The sequence below is a fragment of the Cottoperca gobio genome, unplaced genomic scaffold (genome assembly GCF_900634415.1).
Source record: "Cottoperca gobio unplaced genomic scaffold, fCotGob3.1 fCotGob3_30arrow_ctg1, whole genome shotgun sequence".
NCBI lineage: Eukaryota > Metazoa > Chordata > Actinopteri > Perciformes > Bovichtidae > Cottoperca > Cottoperca gobio.
The window spans coordinates 1-22500 of NW_021166920.1; the positions used below are offsets into that span (position 1 = coordinate 1).

Sequence of the window (22500 nt, forward strand, 5' to 3'; positions counted from 1 at the left end):
TATAGAAACAAACATAATGTTGAATTTATTGTGAAGTTAAAACAAAATCCAAATTATTTTCCCTCAAAGTATTTCACAGCAGATTTTCAGTAAGTGCATGTTTGTTATTGTGAATTCAGAAGGAACTGTTTCATCACAAACGTTTACTCTGGACACACACACACACACACACACACACACACACACACACACACACACACACACACACACAGACAGTAGCAGGTAGACTGAGTGGCCTAGATATTGTCACATAGCCGCCTGTATACAGTGATAAGACACTGACGGTACATGCCGTATCTTATTCCACACACACACACACACACACACACACACACACACACACACACACACACACACACACACACACACAGTGAACTTTGACCCCAGGCAAACTGATTGTCCCCGTTGGAAGCAGAAGATATTTGAGGGAGGAATATTTTCAGTATGATAAAAAGTAATTTTTATAAAAGTTACAAACTGAAGCTTCACGCTGAGTCTCTTCGTGTGAACGTGTCAAACAATGATCAACATGCAAAGCCGGATTATTTTATTTCATTAGACGTTTCTGTTAAATAAAACTAATCCGGTTCTACTTTCTCTCTCTGGTCGACAGACACAGAGCCGGGTCACGTCCCCGGCTCCATCAACATGCCCTTCCACTCCTTCCTGTCCCCGTCGGGTCACTTCCTGCCCAGAGAGCAGCTGCTGGTTCTGTTCGCCCGGGCTGGCGTGGACCTCGACCGCCCTGTCTGTGTCTTGTGCGGTTCGGCCGTGACTGCGTGTAACGTGGCGCTGGCGGCCCACGAGTGCGGACACCCGGGGGTGTCGGTGTACGACGGCGGGTGGTCGGAGTGGTACACCCGCGCCGTGCCCGAGCACGTCTTATCTGAAGGACGGGGGAAACACTTGTGATTGGTTCAGGATGGCGGCGGAGGGATCACACTGTGTGCTCAGGTTTAAAGGAATGGTTTGACATGTCAGGAACTACTTAGCAGACTGTTAGCTTAGCTTAGCATCAAGACTGGAAACTGAGGAAACAGCTAGCCTTTTACATCCGTGACCTCACAACCTTTATGCTAAGCTAAGCTAACCGCCTGAAAAGCATCCAAATATAAAATCCTAATTTTCCTAAAATCCTAAAAATCCAAATATACATCAACAAACACATTAAGACGAAACACGCGAACACTTTAATGTTGGATTGTTTATAGCTGAGATGTAATAAAAGGAGCACAAAGAATCGGGGGTCTCGTGTCAATATCTGTGACACACACACACACACACACACACACGCACGCACGCACGCACGCACACACACACACACACACACACACAAGAAGAAGAAACAAGACAAGGAATTTTCTTTCTTTTGCATTTCGAGAATAAAGTCAACATTTTCAGGATTAAATCAAAATATTCAGAATGAAGTTAAACTTTCAGTATTTTTCCCGGCATAAGAAATAAAAACATCAAAGGAAGAAGATTTCTTTATTAAAGATTGCATCTTCCTCTTTATGTCCGGCCCTAATTCTCCCCCATACATGAAGTCATACCAACACATCTTAGCATAAAAAGGAAGTGAACAAGCTGAAAACCCTCTAAAGTTCCTCTTTAACTCTTTTAACTCTGACATTTCTGAGAACATTTCCCAAATGAACTCTTTCACGGATGTACAAATGAAACAGACAGCCGAGCTCATTCTGCAGCCGGAGGGAGTCGCCGCGTCGTGCTGCCTGGTGAGTGTGAGGTCTGATAATCAAGCGATTCTGTTATCTGGCTGTGAACACGACGTTCTCCTGCTGAACATCTTACAAAGCACGAGAACACGTCGTCTTTCAAATACCATTCAAGTTTCTTTTCTTTCCAGATTAACATTATTTTCTTTGTAGTCAATCAGTAAAGTGTTCTGTGGACTTGTTTAATGAACAATATATATATATATATATACAACATTTAATGTCTGATCCATTTTAGCATTTGAAGCGTTAGTTTGAAGGTTTGTTAAATGACGTAATTAGTTAATAAATGCTCCTGTTTGTTATTGTCAGTTAGCTTTTGTGCTTGGCTGATACCATGAAGCAGGAGAATATTTAAACTCTGCTGCAGAGTCCTGTTGAAGCCACCAGGGGGCAGCAAAGCATCTACATTCAGTCTGTAAATCTACAGAAGTATTCAGGAAGAAATGTGCAAAGAACTTCACTCTTCAGTACCTGAAGTGTAATGTAATGTAACCCTATAAGAACACTTCTGCACGTTAATGTTCGTCTGTGAACGTTTGTGACAACTTCATGGTGGTACCACCATAGGGTGATGGCCTAGTGGTACGCCTTCCAAACAAAACACTAGAAGGTCAGGAGTTCAATACCAGTGTGCCCCTGAGCAAGGCACTTCACCCTGAGCTGCTCCAGGAGACGTTCACTGTAAGTCGCTCTGGATAAGAGCGTCTGCTCAGTGACCTGTAATGTAAGGGTATTTATCGTACAGATATTGAAAGCAGCTTAATACAAACTCAATCCACTTTCACTTCAAGACTCTTTGTTCCTTTAATTTAAAGGATTTTTAGTCTATTTTAAACGAATCGTCTTTTATTTTTTTGGGAATTAAGCTTAATAATTTTCTTGTTGAAAGTCAAAGAAATGAAACTCAGATCTGCAGATGTGTCTGACTCACATTACACAACACAAAAGGGGTAAAAGGGGTTTCCACCTTCTTGACACAGAGGATAGTTTATCACCAGAGAAGGAAACCACAACAACAACCACAGGTTTTTTTATCTTTACTCAGAAACTTGTCTACGCAACAGAAACAGAGTTTTTATTGTACGTTCTGAAGGACAGACAGAAGGATCTCATGGACTGAGCGTGATGGAAGACTCAGGTAGGGTCTCCTGTAAATGATCTTATTTATCTTCTTATTATTTGACTTTGTTTCTCAGTCCGTGACGAGAAATACAGCAGAAGTGGTGACGCTGTCGAGGGTGATAACGTGAGGTTTGTTCCTTGATAAGAAGATTTAGTGCGTGTTTGGTTTTAATGACATGATGATGATGAAACAGCAACGTTTGAATTTACAGAGAAGTTTGATGAATTCACTTGAACTCCTCGAGTTCAAAAGACAATTTAGAGTCATGTGTTCTTTTTTAGATTAAGAGTTTTATCTCCGTGAACATTTACAGTAAAACCCCTTCAGGAGGAAACACCGGAGTGTCAGTGATACTGAAGTAAAAGCACCAGCTGATCTTCAAGGATGACAATCATCTATGTGGTAACAGACGACGTAACTCACTCAGTGTCTCAGACGCTCACAGGTTTCTTCACTTTCACACATCAAACTTTAAGATCTGATGATAGTGAATAATAAATGTAGTTGAGCAGAAATAGTTGACGGAGGGGATTTATAATGCTCACAGGTAAACGATGACATCCTGCCAGACATGCCCTTTTATGTTTTCATACAGAAAGACATAACGGTGTGAAGAGTTGTGGGAAGGTGAGAGAAGGGGAGGAAGTGAGAGGAGCAGTGTGGGGGAGTGAGGAGAGGCAGAGAGAAACAAAGTGACCCAGATAACTCTAGAAAGACTCTGCAGACACACTTTGTGAGGCTTATGTTAATGTCTGCATGTTAACATGCTAATGTTACCTGATGCTGGCACTGGAGGAAACGTTTGTACCACATTTCCAAACAACCTTCCAACAGTTCATCAGATTTCCCTCCACAAACAACCAGCTGGTGGCACGAGAGGAGCAACACGTCTGTTGCTCTGCATGTTGACAGTTACAGCAATTTATCCAGTAAATGTTACATAGAAATATATTTGAGTGTCTGTGGATCCGTCACGTGGCTGCTGCGGTTTACGCCTGCGTGCTACATGTTAATGTCTCCCTCCATCACCATACACTCTGCCAGTCAAAGTAATAATGACATTATTTTGCCCTGTGTGTTTTTTCTATATTTCATTGATGTGTGTCTGCTGGGATCCTCTCAGCATCCTACAGCTGACAATGTAAAACATTGAGAGTCTGCAGTGACCTCTAGCAGCACACAGACAACTCAAAATGCTCATTAATGACTCAAAGCGCTCATTAATGACTCAAAGCGCTCATTAATGACTCAAAATGCTCATTAATAACTCAAAATGCTCATTAATGACTCAAAATGCTAATTAATAACTCAAAATGCTCATTAATGACTCAAAACACTCAAAACGCTCATTAATGACTCAAAATGCTCATTAATAACTCAAAATGCTCATTAATGACTCAAAACACTCAAAACGCTCATTAATGACTCAAAATGCTCATTAATGACTCAAAGCGCTCATTAATGACTCAAAATGCTCATTAATAACTCAAAATGCTCATTAATGACTCAAAATGCTAATTAATAACTCAAAATGCTCATTAATGACTCAAAACACTCAAAACGCTCATTAATGACTCAAAATGCTCATTAATAACTCAAAATGCTCATTAATGACTCAAAACACTCAAAACGCTCATTAATGACTCAAAATGCTCATTAATGACTCAAAACGCTCATTAATGACTCAACATGCTCATTAATGACTCAGAATTCTCATTAATGACTCAGAATTCTCATTAATGACTCAAAACACTCAAAATGCTCATTAATGACTCAAAACGCTCATTAATGACTCAAAACGCTCATTAATGACTCAAAATGCTAATTAATGACTCAAAACACTCATTAATGACTCAGAATTCTCATTAATGACTCAGAATTCTCATTAATGACTCAAAATGCTCATTAATGACTCAAAACACTCATTAATGACTCAAAACGCTCATTAACAACTCAAAACGCTCAAAACGCTCATTAATGACTCAAAACGCTCAAAATGCTCATTAATAACTCAAAACGCTGCTGATGTTATTCACGCACAATCGATTCTTTCCAGTAAGTATAATTATTTTACTATTTATTCTTAGAAATGCAGAACGTTCTTCAGATAATTCTTTATCTATCTGTGACATTTGCACTACAATCTGTTTTGCACAAAAGTTCAGTAAACTTCTTCCTTTATTATGCCGATAAAAAGGTTCCTAATATTAAGTGTTGCATGACTTGCATTCAAAGCAATGCAACTTTATTTACACGACACATTTGACAAAGCAGAGAAGTGTGACGTCACCTTGTTCACGATGATCGTTTACATTAGTCTGCCACTAAGTCACTCGGTGCTGCTGAACCGTGTAAAACGTGTAACATGTCATTATTCTGCTGTTTGAGTCTGATCCAAATCTGATCTGATCATCCGATGTTTGAAAATGGAAAACAAACTGATCTCCACAATACTCAGACTGTCGCTCTATAAAAACGCTTCCCGACTTCCCGTCATAATTGATCCTGGATTCTGAGGCTTCCTTTGACCTCCGTCACTCATCAACAGGATCCGTATGTTCTGACACTAAACACTGACTCAGTAGTTCCACTGCGTAATAACTTTATTTCTTCTTTAACAAATCCAAATGTTGACACACAGAACGGCTTTGAATGAAGTTGAATGTTCAGTATTGACTTTATTTATATTAATGGTCTTTGCATCAGACTGCGAGAAAGGAAGAGCTGGATAGTGAATTTATTTCTTATTAGAAACAACAGTAGCTTTCTGGAAACAGCAGGAAGTGGCTTGTGTGTGTTTCTGGTTGTGTAGTTTGTGGTTGTTTCCTTCAGAGAAAGGTGAGAGAAACGGTTTCAGGGAAAGTCCAGAGACGAGTCTCCACAGACGAGATGTTAAAAAGAGGAAGAGCGATGAGCAGCTGATAAAGTGAGACTAGAAAGAGTTCTTGTTTTATGGTCTTGATTTAAAGTGCTGATTCCATAGTGAGGTTTCCCCCACGATCATTCGCTGGTCATGAGATTCAACCTTCAGTCAGGGAAGTTGTTGAGCAGCATGACACTGAATCATGTCCTCGTGTGTCGTCACCCAGAAGATGCTTTCCAATCAGAATAGAGAGTTTACAAACCAAACTTTTAGTCCCTAATATAGGTGTATAGCTGCACAAATACTGCATCCTACACTTCCCACAATGCAACTTGATATTCTCTTTTGTCACACACCGCCTGTTAAATTTCTAACTAAATATGTCTGCTGCTTTTACTCACATGATGCCAAAGACTTGGTGTCACAGCTGTGATTTACATCTGAATCACCTGAAGAAGTTGTATTCAGGGACAGACTTCAGTGGATAACTTTGCTTCTATGTTTCTATTGTTGTTATATAAACTATAAAAAATCATCTTCTGTTGTTGGCACCAAGCGATAACCTCTGAGTCTGAATACAGAAGCCAATCCAGCACAGATTGTATAGAAGTCTATGAGAAAATGTGTCTTCTTCTCTCTTGATTCAACAGGAAGTTCATTTAGTAACTTATGGAAACATTTAGAGTAAAATAGAAGATACAGCAATGTCTCTTTAGGGCGGGGCGTGACAGGTCACTTTCACAGCAAGAAAGTCTGAGGACATCGAGTGGAGGGTTTAAGATGGACCAGGGGAGTGAGGAGTGTACAGGGCCTCGGGGAAGTGAGGGATCCAAACAACTAGAACGTCCTCATGACAAGATCTTCTTTTCTTCATTCTGTGTCTCTTTGTAGTCATTTTGTGTCTCTTTGTAGTCATTCTGTGTCTCTTTGTAGTCATTTTGTGTCTCTTTGTAGTCAGTTTGTGTCTCTTTGTAGTCATTCTGTGTCTCTTTGTAGTCATTCTGTGTCTCTTTGTAGTCATTTTGTGTCTCTTTGTAGTCATTTTGTGTCTCTTTGTAGTCATTTTGTGTCTCTTTGTAGTCATTTTGTGTCTCTTTGTAGTCATTTTGTGTCTCTTTGTAGTCATTTTGTGTCTCTTTGTAGTCATTTTGTGTCTCTTTGTAGTCTTTCTGTGTCTCTTTGTAGTCATTTTGTGTCTCTTTGTAGTCATTTTGTGTCTCTTTGTAGTCATGTTGTGTCTCTTTGTGATCGTATTGATTGTCTTTGCACTTATTTTATGTTTTTTCGTGGTCATTTTTTGTTTCTTTCCGCTTATGTTTCTTTGAGTGACGTTTAGTAGGTGAAGGCCAGGGGGGCCCCGGACACTTTGGGCACCTGGGCCCTGTTTGTAATCCATCAATATCTGTGGGACATAATAAACTCCCTCTGTGGTTTTCTCTTCATAAAAACATGTTGAGTCTCAGTTTAACTCTGAAAGTGTCCATCTTCCCAGCCTCTGGGATGTGATGTGCATCCTCGTGAACCATACAATATGATGGATCCTGATGATATGATGAAGCAGCAGCTATAACAGAATGTCCTGGTTCTAATAATACAGTGGTACACTGTGGATTTAAGAGGATCCATGCAGTTCAGGTGGTACTTCCCTTTTCTCACCTTTTATAACACCTTGTTTTACATTCAGAAATAGCAGATAAAAGTGACATATGAAGAGTTGTCACCCGTTAAATATGTACTTCCTGATTATGGCACATTGTCTACCTATAAAGCATATCATTGGGGCACTTCAGCTTTTTGATGACAGTAAATTAGATTAGAGTAGAGCTGATTTAAGAAAAGGAAGTGCTGTAACAGGAAGTGCACCTGTCATCTAGTGGAACATTTGTGTTCTCAGAAAAAACACCTCTGACCTTTATTAAAGTGCATAAACACGCAGGTGACCGGGGAGTCTGCACACACGTGTGCTGTTTCCCCTGTGCACGAAAATGGAGAAACAAAAAATAAAAGTTTGCATTAATGTAGAAATGTATTCTTAGAAATATAAAATGTTATTTTTGCAGAGCGAAGTTAGTTTTTGCATTTGGGTCTGTGGGTGTTTGTAGGTTGCTTTGCAGTGGGCTGTAATAACCACGTACCACGAATCCCACCTGAAACACAAACACATTTATTTTTCTTCCTGTTTTTCACAGAATTAAAATGTCAGTGTGGTTTTCATGCAAAAGCAACAACACATGTGTTAAAAGGGTGAAAAGAGAAGAAACACACACAACATTTGAGATATTACATACCGTGCCATGCTCGTGTGTGTGTGTGTGTGTGTGTGTGTGTGTGTGTGTGTGTGTGTGTGTAAAGGAAAGTAAATAATTAACTAGGAGAGGGGATAAAAACGGTTGCATCAACACTGAAGTAGCCTGTGTGAGGACCTTGTTGTGTTTTTTATTTTGTGTTTTTTCCACTGAAATCAGCGTTTAGAAACAGGTGCACAACACGTGCTGCCTTTAGAATATGTCCTTATCAGTCAAAGGAAAATATGACAGGAAACCTCTCTGAAGAAAAGAGGTGAAGATGACCTCACACCGCCAGCGTACGTGGAGTCATTTCCAGAGAGTTCTATAAAGGCTGATCTAGATTACATTTCTCAGTAATGACCTTCACAGAGATCAAACGTCATCATCTATGTTAAAAGGAGACGGCTGGAGGAAAACACTTAATGTCTCTGATGTTCTTTCACAGGGAATCAAACGGAATGAAATCAGCACTTTGAAGCAGACCCTGAGCAGCTTCACCAACAGGTAAGACTCTGAGACCAGGTCTGCTAAAGACCAGGTCAGCTAAAGTCTGACATGCAGCAGGTGAAACATCGCATGCATCGCGAGACTATTGTAACGTGTGCGAAGACGGTTAGTGTGCCTGGGACTCTGTCTGTGTGTACAACACATCACCTGGTGAGTGCTCAGGCGGAGTTTAGGGACCTTCTGAATGCAGTCACAGGAAGTGGTTTAGGGTTTTCTCACCCATAGAGGATCATGGGAGATTGAGATCCATGGCTCAATCTCCATACTGTCCCAACATTTGGATGTGTGTGCAGGAAAATAGCACAAAATGAATAAGCAGAGTAACACACAGTTTGTGTTATCCCTCTGCACAGGATGAGAAGAAGGAGGAAGCAGTGAGTTTCACCCTGAACAAATCCATCAGCTTTGGAAACCAACGCCCTTTTCTTTTTAAATGAATGACAGCATAAATGGAGAGAAACAAGAAAACCCCCCTGCTGTGTCTTCTTCACGCTCTGCTTTACGTCTGCGCTGTCGGAGAAGAGTGTCCGAGCGTCCCAGATAACAGTGAGTGATTCTTTTTCATAACTTCATTTATATCGTTTACCATAAATGATTTTAAGATATTTTGTTACACAAGACTAATCACAACACAAGTGAACACAATAGTTTAATCTGTTTAGTTTCTTCTCCTCCCCATTAGCTCTCACAGATCTCACCTGCTACACTGACTACAATCGCACAGTCGAGTGTATGTGGAACAGCACAATGTCAGACAACGTATGCAAAATACACACCAAACGGGAGAAGAGGTAAGCACAGAAATGCACTTAGAATAGATACAAATAAAAAGTTACGATGTACTAAAATAACATTTTATGTCCAGTAAATTTGGCAAAAGTTCATGTACACTGGAGCCTGTTGACGGAGGATCAACGCTAAAGAAGTGCACTCTGACTTACGGAAGGGACCGCAATGTGAGTCTGAGCAGCTCTCTGGTGATCAAACACTAACATATGCACATATCAATTGAAATAAGAATAGTCAGTGGAAATATTCTTGTTTGCTTTCTTGCCAAGAGTTAGAAGAAGAGATTATAACCTCTGTTAAATATTACAGGTCATTTAGCAGACGCTCTTATCCAGAGCAACTTACAGTGAACTAAGTACAGGGACAGTCTCCCTGGAGCAATCACCACCCTTTAAGACTACAGCGGGTTAGCTTAGCTTAGGTCAAAGACTGGAAACGGGGAAACCTTGGCTCTGTCTGAAGGAAATAAGATCTGCATACTAGCTCCTCTCAGGGCGCTTTCACAAACCAACAATTAGGTTCACGCCTAAAGATCAGAACAGATGAGAGGATCGTACATTGTTTCAATTTTCCTACTGGTCAAAGGCAAACGGTCCAGAAATTGTAAACAAAGAGACAATACAGAGCAGCTGACGGTCTCCTCTCGGCGAAGTAGTGAGGCGGAGGGGGTCAATTTCTCTCTGATTTCTGACTCGCCAAAACGGACTATGGCTTGTAAAAGCGCCCTAAAGCTCACCAAAACAACCCCCCCCCCCCCCCCCCCCCCCCCCCCCCTGTAAAACCACCAATTTAAGTTTTTGCCTTTTTGCACTTCTTGTTGCATGTTTCTTAAAATGTATTGGTGACCTTTAGAGGTGCTAGTAGACAGATTTACCTTTGGACACAGCCGTTCTCAGTCTTTATGCTAAGCTATCCTAACTGGCTGCTGGTTGTAGCTCAATAGTTAGCGTACACACATAAGAGTTGTATCAATCTTGTCATCTAACATTTGATAAGCATTCATTTATACATTGAAGTCTATTAGCTGGAGCTTTTAAAAGAGTCACCTGTCCAGCAGATCATCATCTTTACTCTCCCTACATTAATTTAGATCTTATTTTATTGTATTGTTGTCTTAGGAATGTTTTCTAAAGGCAATATTCTTTTTTTATATCTTCTTAGTTCAATTTCTTCATTGTCCTTTCCCTCAATCTGAGCTGTAACCATGGGGAGCAAAGGTTGAGCATGTTGTACAGGCCAGCTTGTCACAGTGAGTACATATCATGATATATCGCATCCTTGTGATTTACCTTGTGAGCTATTCATGACGACCTAAAACTGTGTGTGTGTGATACTGCAGTAAAGCTGAATCCTCCGCGACTACCGTATATCAACTATACCACCATTTCCTGGCTCCCCCACGGTACCAAGAATGATAAAATCTCAGGCTACGAGTCCCAACTGCAGTGGAAACAAGAGGATCAGTCATGGAGTGTGTGTATATTTGGTGTCTGTCAGTATTTCAATGCATAAATTAATGTGTGTATTTCAGACATGAGTTTAAGGGGGGTTCACACCAGCCTTGTTTAGTCCAGTTGAGCCCTGGAGCATTTACCACCAACCGAACCACCAAAACCTTTTGCTTTTCCTGTTTTGGTGTCTGGTGAACTAGTAGCCTACGCACAAATATAATTGGATGAATTTACTGTTTATCAGACACAAATGAGACAATAATAATGTAGCTAGCGCACATGGTGCCCCTCCCCTCACTCACCACCGCTAGGAGACTAGTTTGGCGGTAGAAGAGCGGTCGGCAGCTCTGTAGTCTCCTAGTGGCGGGGAGGGACCGATGGACCGTTTAGACTCACCGTTTTAGGTCACCTGCTCATTTTCTGTTATTAGTTTAGCATGAAAGCAATGAGCAGTTAGCAAGCTGGCAAGCTAACTAACTGTAACAAATTCATTCACGCACTCTTGTCCCAGCTTGGAAAGCTCATCACATGCACACGTCTGTGACTAATAATGGAACGGCATATTCCACCATGTGACTTTTGTTTTACCTTTGTGAACGCAAACCGGAGAATTGAAACAGTGCGTCATGCTTTGGTTAGATTCAGGAACCGGGCCGTTTGGTGTGAACCCAAGTTCTTGAGATTGAATGCAAAAAATTATCTGTAGGAAATCCAAGCAACACCTGAACAGACATGAAACTTAACATCCACACATTTGTTCCCAGGATGCCTCTGTGCAGAAGAACAGAAAGTTCCTGACATCTATTTGGGACTGCACAGCAGAGCTGGACCCTGATTTGCTGATTCAAGGCGGGAGGTACGAGGCACGCGTTCGAGTGAAGGCGAGTGAAATGTACACCGCGTCAACCTGGAGTGAGTGGAGCCCCACTGCATCATGGGTATCCCCCATAGGAAGAACCAAAGCAGCACCATCATCAGGTAAAGGTTGACTATGAACAAAGGTTTCGTTTGATGTAAATCACTCAAGATTTCAAATGCTATTTTGTGGGATCTTTATTTTCTTTCCCTTTTTTCATGCAATCTTTAAAATAAAAGTAAATAAAAGCGTGGCTTCCACGTAAGGAAATTCATTTCAGTTTACAGAAATAAAGGTGGTAATAAATCCTGTACTATTTCAGCACAAATACAACATCAATCTACATACTTCAGATAACGTTCAGACAACAAATTGCTATAGTGTGCTAATTAATTCTTAAACAAAATAGAAATGGTACTTAATCTTCTCACCGTCGGCAGCAGCGCGGTGTGTTTACTTCCTGTATTTGATCTCGCAGCAAGCGCAGCGCTCCGAGAGACAGTGTCATTGTGTAACACACACGTATAACCCAGATGAGTTCTTCACACACACCTCTTAGCTGACATGATATTCTCTGTCCTGTGTTTCTCAGATCTTGCTTGGCGTGTTTTTGGCTTTGTTGCCGGTGCGACAGCTTTTGCCGTGTTTCTGGTTGTCATGCGCTTTAAGACGGACACAACCACCTGGTAAGCACACACCACCACAAAGTACTCTTCCAAGACATTATTGTCACATGTGATGCAAAAAAAGGTCAAATATTGTTCAAGATCATGTCCTTCTGCTTTGTAGGGTTTACATCGTGAAGAGAATCAGAGGTCGGCCCCTACCGACCCCAGCAGACTCCTTCCTGAAGAATGTAAATTTCCAGGTGAGCTCATCAAATATGCTTTTCTTTTGTGTGCAAAACTTGTGCTAATTAGGTTTTGCTGCAAACACACTTGATTTACAGTGGAATTGTTTTAAGGTGAGACACTACAGGAAAGAACATGCACTTGTCAATTTTGAGATTTGGGAAATTGAGCTTCCATAACTATCAGACTAGTGGAAACAAAACATCCACAATTACACATCAGAGTGTGTGTTTATAACTGTGTGTGTAGATTTAAACTCTCCACAGCTACATTACATAACGCCTCATGTACATATTAAACACTTGTAATATAAACTTGTGTTGATGTGAGTCATGAAGTGGGGAAGCTTCATGATATCTGTTAGTTACATGTATGACCCTGTTCACCTGTAGTGTGTACAACATGTATGACTCTGTTCACCTGTAGTGTGTACAACATGTATGACTCTGTTCACCTGTAGTGTGTACAACATGTATGACTCTGTTCACCTGTAGTGTGTACAACATGTATGACTCTGTTCACCTGTAGTGTGTACAACATGTATGACTCTGTTCACCTGTAGTGTGTACAACATGTATGACTCTGTTCACCTGTAGTGTGTACAACATGTATGACTCTGTTCACCTGTAGTGTGTACAACATGTATGACTCTGTTCACCTGTAGTGTGTACAACATGTATGACCCTGTTCACCTGTAGTGTGTACAACATGTATGACCCTGTTCACCTGTAGTGTGTACAACATGTATGACTCTGTTCACCTGTAGTGTGTACAACATGTATGACTCTGTTCACCTGTAGTGTGTACAACATGTATGACTCTGTTCACCTGTAGTGTGTACAACATGTATGACTCTGTTCACCTGTAGTGTGTACAACATGTATGACTCTGTTCACCTGTAGTGTGTACAACATGTATGACTCTGTTCACCTGTAGTGTGTACAACATGTATGACCCTGTTCACCTGTAGTGTGTACAACATGTATGACCCTGTTCACCTGTAGTGTGTACAACATGTATGACTCTGTTCACCTGTAGTGTGTACAACATGTATGACCCTGTTCACCTGTAGTGTGTACAACATGTATGACTCTGTTCACCTGTAGTGTGTACAACATGTATGACCCTGTTCACCTGTAGTGTGTACAACATGTATGACTCTGTTCACCTGTAGTGTGTACAACATGTATGACTCTGTTCACCTGTAGTGTGTACAACATGTATGACTCTGTTCACCTGTAGTGTGTACAACATGTATGACCCTGTTCACCTGTAGTGTGTACAACATGTATGACTCTGTTCACCTGTAGTGTGTACAACATGTATGACTCTGTTCACCTGTAGTGTGTACAACATGTATGACTCTGTTCACCTGTAGTGTGTACAACATGTTTGACTCTGTTCACCTGTAGTGTGTACAACATGTTTGACCCTGTTCACCTGTAGTGTGTACAACATGTATGACTCTGTTCACCTGTAGTGTGTACAACATGTATGACCCTGTTCACCTGTAGTGTGTACAACATGTATGACTCTGTTCACCTGTAGTGTGTACAACATGTATGACTCTGTTCACCTGTAGTGTGTACAACATGTATGACCCTGTTCACCTGTAGTGCGTACAACATGTTTGACCCTGTTCACCTGCACCAGCAGGATGAACAGGACACGTAGGCTGTGAAACCAGACAGAAAGAAAATGTCTCACTCGTCACTGCAGAGAATAGAGACACAAACACTTTCTGGGGATTTAAAGACTATTTAAAAGCAGTTTCCTGCAGATTTATACCCTCATAATCTAATTCAAATGTATATTCTTCTCCCCCTTGTTTGACCTTTTCTCCTCCAGAATTGGTTGAGCCCTCACTTCACCGGTGAATACTCCCTCTTTAAACCCGAGGAAATTGTCTCTGTGGAGGTGACCTCCGGTGTGGATGCTGTGGTGCCCTGCGGACCAGAGGAGGCACTGCTACCAAAGATGAGAAGTGAAAGCAGCTCCAACTTCTCCAACCCCAGCTACTCCAAGCTGTGTCCTCCTCCTCCTCCTCCTCCTCCTCCTCCTCCTGTGTCCTCGCTCACTGCAGGGAACCTGGCGCCCTGTGTCGCTGATACACCTTACGGGCCTTTATGTAGTCAAGTTGAAGGTAGAAATGTAGAACCAGACAGGGATGAAGTGAGATGGAAAGAAGTGGAACTCCGGCAGTTGCTCTCTAAAGCGAGCAACGACAGTGAGGCTGTGCCGGTAATCTCCGATTACAAGAAGATGGAGAAGCTCCCGGTCGAGCGCTTCAGGCTCCAGAGTCTAGATTCAGGCATGTGCAGCGGCGAGGAGGTCAGTCAAGAGAGCCTGGAGGCAGACAGCATCAATGTGACTGACGAGGGGCCTGAAGGCGAGGAGGAGAGGGTGGGAGGGAGTGGGGAAAAAGTCGATTTTCACAAGTTCTTTGGAGGCCGTGAAGGCATTCAGGTTTGTTCTGGTTACGAGCAGGTCCACAAGCTGCAGGCTGACAGTCCCGAGCTCTGCAGCCTGGATTCAGGCGTCGGCTTCGGGTTCAAGGAGCAGCTGGGTCAGGAGGAGAGCCTGGAGGAGAGCCTGGAGGAGAGCCTAGAGGAGAGCCTGGAGGAGAGCCTGGAGGAGAGCCTGGAGGAGAGCCTGGAGGAGAGCCTGGAGGAGAGCCTGGAGGAGAGCCTGGAGGAGAGCCTGGAGGACGTTGATCAGTCTTCTGAATCCACACGCCTCCTGTTTCCTCCTCCCAGCACAGCACCGTGCTCCTTGCCCTCTTTCACACCACTGCCTCTGGACTCCTCTGCTTCAGGTCCAGACCTGCGACCTCTGCGAGGTCTCTTAGTTGAGAGAACTGCTCAAATATGGAGCAGCAGGTCAGTAGAGCCCTCTGGTGATGGATACATGCCAGTGACACAGTAACAGAGCAGAACACAATAATTATATTTATTTCTGTATTTACTGTTATATTTTCAAAACAAATGACGACTTGCGCATTAGCAGGGATGCAGGTGTTGTTACGTAACGTGATATTAAAACTACAGAGTGACGGATTTGTGCTATATTTTTATACAGGCTCACAAAAACATTTTTAATAGCATATATGTGAATGTGACTGTTGTATTGCATATTATAAACTTATTGTGAAGCTATACTTGCATTTCTTTCTTTTTATAAGCTCATATAATTCATTTCTCTGCTAATTCCAGAAAAGAAAAATAAGTATCTGAGGTAAGAACATTGTTTAGTGCAGGAGGTAAACTCTGCTCCTCTGTGCAGCCGACTCGCTTCATGGTCCGCTGGGACTTCTTGTTTGTATGCAGGGTGAAATGAACTCTGGGAAACGAGTGCGTAAACAGCCAGACTTCATTCCCATTAGAGTTCCTTGTGCAGGGGCGTGTGAGCATCACTGTTGCTAGGTAACGATGAGTGTACCTGTACTTATCTGACTCACTGCTGCACGTAGGATCGTAAACCAGCCACAGGTTGTGACTTGGTGTTTAGGTTTTATTCTGTAGAACTTGAAATATCTCTGAGCGACGGACGTTATCGATTGACCTTTCTCTACCTTTGGACTTACAAACAGAGCGGGAGCCGTTCTCTGTGTGTTGGAGCAACATGTCTGCTCGTGTGCTCGCCAGAGATGCAAAATAAAAGCTGCTAAATTGTAGATTCATCAATGAGCACAAAAGGACAGTGAGATGATCTTTCACGGAACAAAGGAGTGACGCAATGGCGCTCGGGCACGGCTCCAAGAAATCTGTTTCATGCGAGGCGGGGGTCAGTCCTGCTTCTCTGAACACTGGGGTCAGTAATGCTGCTGCTAAATATCTTCAGTCGGATACTATCAATCATATATATATATATATATATATATATATATATATATATATATATATATATATATATATATATATATATATCTTCTGGTACATTCTCACATGTTTTACATACAAATCTTAATTTGTGAAGTTGTGAGATAAATGTGGTGTAATAAATATAATAAATAAATATAAAAGAGGCAAAGTTCCTCAAATGTGTATTAAAATGCTCATTTATTTATTTAATCGACGTCACTTGACTTGTTAGGGCTGAAGACTTCATGTTTGAAACTAAAAAATAAACCTGAGGGTTCGTCGTCACATAGATAACCAGACCTCTGAAGATCAAGTTGCATTGTGGGTAATGTAGGAGCTAGATTTCGACGGGGAAGAGGAACGCTGCATCCTTTTTCATCAGGAGAGCAAAGATAAATCAGTGGAGGAGTCTTTTCTCTGCACTTTTGAATATTTAAATATTATAAATATTTAATATGGAGCCGAGTAAAAATATCCTGTTTCAACAAACTTAGCTGATTTGATTTGAATAAAACAAATAGCACGAAGACTAAAGTGCGTTTTTTAGAAATCCAATACATTTTATTGTGCCATTGATTAATATCTTTAATCATTTTAATTAATAATTTGGGAAAATAAAAATGAAACATTAAACTGAGCATTAACGTTAAAGGAGAATATACTCACACTGTATACTCACACCATATACACACACACACACCGTGTACTCACACCGTATACACACACACCGTGTCCTCACACTGTGTACTCACACTGTATACTCACACCGTATACTCACACTGTATACTCACACTGTATAATCAAACTGTGTACTCACACCGTGTACTCACACTGTGTACTCACACCGTATACTCACACGGTATACTCAAACCGTGTACACACACTGTGTACACACACTGTGTACTCACACTGTATACTCACACTGTATACTCACACTGTATACTCACACCGTATACACACACTGTATACTCACACCGTATACTCACACTGTATACTCACACTGTGCACACACACTGTATACTCACACTGTATACTAATACTGTATACTCACACTGGATAATCACACTGTGTACTCACACCGTGTACTCACACTGTGTACTCACACCGTATACTCACACCGTATACTCAAACTGTGTACACACACTGTATACTCACACTGTATACTCACACTGTATACTCACACCATATACACACACCGTGTACTCACACTGTGTACTCACACTGTATACTCACACTGTATACTCACACTGTGTACTCACATTGTATACTCACACCGTATACACACACACACCGTATACTCACACTGTATACTCACACTGTGCACACACACTGTATACTTACACTGTATACTCACACTGTATACTTACACTGTATACTCACACTGTATACTCACACTGTATACTAACACTGTATACTCACACTGTATACTCACACTGTATACTCACACTGTGTACACACACCATGTACTCACACTGTGAACTCAAACTGTGTAGTCACACTGTGTACTCACACCGTATACACACACACACACCGTGTACTCACACCGTATACACACACACACCGTGTCCTCACACTGTGTACTAACACTGTATACTCACACCGTATACACACACTGTGTACTTACACTGTATACTCACACTGTATACTCACACTGTATACTCACACCGTAGACACACACTGTATACTCACACCGTATACTCACACTGTATACTCACACTGCACACACACTGTATACTCACACTGTATACTCACACTGTATATTCACACTGTATAATCACACTGTGTACTCACACCATGTACTCACACTGTGTACTCACACTGTATACTCACACCGTATACTCAAACTGTGTACACACACCGTATACTCACACTGTGTACTCACACCATATACTCACACTGTGTACTCACACTGTATAAACACACTGTATACACACTGTATACTCACACACACTGTATACTCACACTGTATACTCACACTGTATACACACACCATATACTTACACTGTGTACTCACACTGTATATTCACACTGTATAAACACACTGTATACACACTGTATACTCACACTCACTGTATACTCACACTGTATACTCACACTGTCCACACACACTGTATACTCACACTGTGTACACACACCATGTACTCACACTGTGAACTCACACTGTGTACTCACACTGTGTACTCACACCGTATACACACACACACACACCGTGTACTCACACCGTATACACACACACCGTGTCCTCACACTGTGTACTCACACTGTATACTCACACCGTATATTCACACTGTATACTCACACTGTGTACACACACTGTATACTCACACTGTATACTCACACTGTATACTCACACCGTATACTCACACTGTATACTCACACTGCACACACACTGTATACTCACACTGTATACTCACACTGTATAATCACACTGTGTACTCACACGTGTACTCACACTGTGTACTCACACCGTATACTCACACCGTATACTCAAACTGTGTACACACACCGTGTACTCACACTGTGTACTCACACTGTGTACTCACACCATATACTCACACCATATACTCACACCGTATACTCACACTGTGTACACACACTGTATACTCACACTGTATACTCACACTGTATACTCACACTGTATACTCACACTGTATACTCACACCGTATACTCACACTGTATACTCACACCGTATACACACACTGTGTACTCACACTGTATACTCACACTGTATACTCACACTGTATACTCACTGTATACTCACACATTATACTCACACCGTATACACACACCATGTACTCACGCTGTGTACTCACACTGTATATTCACATTGTGTACTCACACTGTATAAACACACTGTATACACACTGTATACTCACACTCACTGTATACTCACACTGTATACTCACACTGTGCACACACACTGTGTACTCACACTGTATACTCACACTGTGTACTCACACTGTATACTCACACTGTATACTCACACCATGTACTCGCACTGTGTACTCACACTGTATACTCACACTGTATACTCACTGTATACTCACACTGTATACTCACACCGTATACACACACCGTGTACTCACACTGTATACTCACACTGTGTTCTCACACGGTGTACTCACATGGTGTACTCACACTGTGTACTCACTGTATACCAACACTGTGTACTCACACTGTGTAGTTACACGGTGTACTCAGACGGTGTACTCACACGATGTACTCACACTGTATACTCACACTTGTGTGGCTCCACAGGCAGAAGCTGTTGGTCAAGCTTTGGCTCTCCCCACCAGGAACTGTCGCCTCTGTCAGTGTCTCCTGGCCTTCATCATCGTCATCCTCGCAGCAGCAGGAGCAACACTGGCCTGGTACTTCTTGTGTGAGGAGTTTTCCCTTCTTTCTCTTTATCTGTCGATGAAGTTGTGGCCACGTTAGCAGCATTTCTCCATGCATGGACGTAGGTCAGTCCGTCCCCAACTTCCAAACTGCTGTGACACACAGAGCTGCCAGCAGGTCGCCCTGGTTATTTATGCCGCGCTGATCTTCATGCCTTCCTCTCCAACAGATTATAGGGTTTGGGTGTTGGAGCCTCGTGTGCAGCAGCAGTACACAGCCTACCTGTCCATTCTCAACAGGAACTTCTCTGATGATCTGTCCTCTCACAACAGCCCTGCATTCAAGAAAGAGGCGAAGGGAGTACAGAGCATGGTGAGCAGGGACCATCAACTCCTCTCATGCAGACTTGTCATTCTGTCAACGCAATTAAACCTGGTAAACAAAAGAGCTGATCTTGTCTTTCTCTGTCTTCAGGTGAAGAAGATAATGAAGGGCTCCAGTCTTTCTCAATACTTCAACTACACCACTGTGTTCGCCTTCGGGTACCTGGATCAAACCTTTTCTTATACAGTAATAATAATCGGGGAGAATAGCAGCGACATGGGAGTGCTGAACGTTCTGCACAAGTGAACTGTATTGAAAGCTTATTTAGCTCTTATCCTGATTCTACAACAAGTACAACAATGTCAGCTTTGTGCTGCTCCAACAGACCAAAGGCATAAACATGCAGCAGATATGACCTGTAGTTATCATCGGTCCTCCTTCATGCAAACTGTAAACTAAGGCTGCATAATGCATCAGGAGCGTCCATTCTTAGGACTTCCTGCCGTACTCCTCCCACATGGTAACTACTCTGACTGCCAGAGGGGGAGACATAAGTTCTGCACTCCAGCTTCAAAGAGCGACCAAACATCAGATTAAAATATTGTTTTGCTGACATCCAGTGTTTTAGTCTCTCTCCTTGCTGCAGTGATGTAGAAGTGTGTCTGTGAGGTCACTGTTGGCCGTAGTTACAGGTGCAACAGAGCACATTACCGACCACTTTGCAGAGGTTGCAGGTGCAACACCCTTGAAACTTTCAACCAGAGAGGGCATCCTGATGGATATTAATAACCAGTTATTGTTCCTCATCTTTAACGGCTGTGTACATTTTGGTTTTATGCAGCGACGGGAGTGTTGTGACTCACTTCTGGATACTGATGTCAGTGCCAGGCAGCCATGTTGGGATGGTCACACTGGAGAAGGTCACCACGAGCCTGGAGGAGGGTCTGAGGGGGGGCAGAGGGTCAGGGGGGGGGGAGACGGCCAGCTTCAGTGGATACCTCGTCCACCTCTCCTCGCTGTCTGTCAGTGGTGAGAGCAAGAGAGGAGCAGAGAAGAGAGTGTGTGTGTGTGTGTGTGTGTGTGTGTGTGTGTGTGTGTGTGTGTGTGTGTGTGTGTGTGTGTGTGTTTATGTGACAAACAGGAAAGTATTTGGTTTCTTTACTTTAATTTCTCTTCTTTGTGTTCTGCTCCCTACAGAAACCGACTCCAAAGTTATAGAGCTTTTGAAAGCCTCGTTTGGTATCACACTTTATTTTCATTTGCATGTTCCTAATTTCTTATTTTTCTATCAATGTATTCACTTTGAACTGTGAGAAGCCTGCAGCTCAACTCTTTGTATATCGAATATTTCTTTTACTATAACAACATGTACACTTCTTCAACATGTGGAGAATCTATATTATCCACATAACATAAAGTAAATGTTTGAACTCACATCCCACACAAGACCAGCTCCGCTCTAATTCTCTGTTTCTTTCCTTTACACAAGACTGTTACCGCTACCAGAAGGTGGTGTCAAGCAGCCCCTTGGCCCTTCGTGGCCCCGACACGCAGCGCTCCTCCTGCATGTGGCACCTCCAGGCCGCCCCTGGCTCCCAGTTGGAGCTCCACATGGAGTGGCTGCTGCCAGAGTGCCGGGACAGACTGGTGGTGTACAACTCCCTCACACCCTCCGATTCTCACCTCATCACATCGTGAGTTTTATCCACTGAGTTCAATTCAAAATGAAAAACATTACAATCTCTGGCAATGAAATGCTAAACTGAATCTTGGGGTTTGAGAGGGGCTGTAGATTATATGACCATAATCTAGGACTGACAGAAAGACTGCCTCAACTATCTTTTACTCCAATTCAGGAATGGAGTTTTTGCTGCTTGTTTAAATGTAATGATTATGTGACTCTCAATATTGCTAACATTCAGTGTGCATAAGTAAAGACTGAGAAAATCAATATTGTGTCATCTGCGTAAAGAGACTACATTATTAATATCAATAGTAAAGAAGAGAGGACACAGAACAGATCCTTGTGGAACACCTTTTGTTATTGGTAAAACTGGACAGGTATATCTATTTGTTGTGACATATGAAGCTAATATTTACATTGGATATTGGACAGTCCACTTCTAAAGAAATAACACATCTATGCAATTGCCTCCTATTTTTACCCTTTTTACTCATTAAACTCTTGAATTGTCTCCCAGTGTGTACGGCTGCAGCAGACATGAGCGTGTGGTGCGAGTCCTGTCTTCAGGCGAGTGGATGACGGTGATTTGGAAACAGGGTCTGTACAACTACAAGGACCCGTTCTCCCTGTCTGCACAGGCCTGGGGCCGCCAGAGTGAGACCACCTGAAAGCCCCCCCCCCCCCGCCTTCTTATACTCGTTCAAAAATGTTTCATACTAGAGGAGTTCTTATCTTATGTTTTGTAGTACACTGAAGCATATTTAATTGTGGATTGAAATACTTCTCTGTCTCAGACTGCAGCTCCACGATAGAGCTGAATTCAGT

General features: G+C 42.1%; 2 protein-coding genes across 6 annotated transcripts in view; both read left to right on the top strand.

Moving 5' to 3' along the window:
* Positions 1 to 1380: 1380 nt before the first annotated feature.
* Positions 1381 to 15622, top strand: LOC115005484 (uncharacterized). 5 transcript variants are annotated; one of them, XM_029427328.1, is made up of 12 exons: positions 2421 to 2877; positions 3176 to 3264; positions 8459 to 8517; positions 8874 to 9066; positions 9203 to 9311; positions 9386 to 9476; positions 10471 to 10558; positions 10649 to 10782; positions 11525 to 11738; positions 12209 to 12302; positions 12406 to 12484; positions 14316 to 15622. In XM_029427328.1, exons 4-12 carry the CDS (start codon positions 8970 to 8972, stop codon positions 15390 to 15392), a joined length of 1983 nt encoding a protein of 660 aa, XP_029283188.1. In that variant the 5' UTR covers positions 2421 to 2877; positions 3176 to 3264; positions 8459 to 8517; positions 8874 to 8969; the 3' UTR covers positions 15393 to 15622. The 5 variants fall into 5 exon arrangements, with proteins under 5 accessions (XP_029283186.1, XP_029283188.1, XP_029283187.1 ...); XM_029427326.1 differs by lacking the exons at positions 2421 to 2877; positions 3176 to 3264 and adding an exon at positions 1381 to 1736; XM_029427327.1 differs by lacking the exon at positions 3176 to 3264.
* Positions 15623 to 15760: 138 nt separating this feature from the next.
* Positions 15761 to 22500, top strand: part of tmprss6 (transmembrane serine protease 6) — a 16890-nt gene continuing 10150 nt past the window's right edge. Inside the window, exons 1-9 of the mRNA XM_029427331.1 lie at positions 15761 to 16277; positions 19587 to 19710; positions 19897 to 20039; positions 20142 to 20209; positions 20833 to 21020; positions 21189 to 21230; positions 21481 to 21685; positions 22193 to 22329; positions 22470 to 22500. The exon at positions 22470 to 22500 is cut by the window's right edge and continues 82 nt beyond it. Coding sequence (XP_029283191.1) covers positions 16203 to 16277; positions 19587 to 19710; positions 19897 to 20039; positions 20142 to 20209; positions 20833 to 21020; positions 21189 to 21230; positions 21481 to 21685; positions 22193 to 22329; positions 22470 to 22500 — 1013 coding nt within the window. The 5' untranslated portion in view covers positions 15761 to 16202. The remainder of the gene's footprint in view (positions 16278 to 19586; positions 19711 to 19896; positions 20040 to 20141; positions 20210 to 20832; positions 21021 to 21188; positions 21231 to 21480; positions 21686 to 22192; positions 22330 to 22469) is intronic.

Bases quoted from the DNA above. Each gene is read 5' to 3' on its own strand.
- LOC115005484 (XM_029427326.1), top strand. From the start codon at position 8,970: ATGGAGAGAAACAAGAAAACCCCCCTGCTGTGTCTTCTTCACGCTCTG. The intron at 10,559-10,648 runs GTGAGTACATAT...GTGATACTGCAG, and splicing joins GTACAGGCCAGCTTGTCACA to TAAAGCTGAATCCTCCGCGA. The intron at 12,303-12,405 runs GTAAGCACACAC...TCTGCTTTGTAG, and splicing joins AAGACGGACACAACCACCTG to GGTTTACATCGTGAAGAGAA.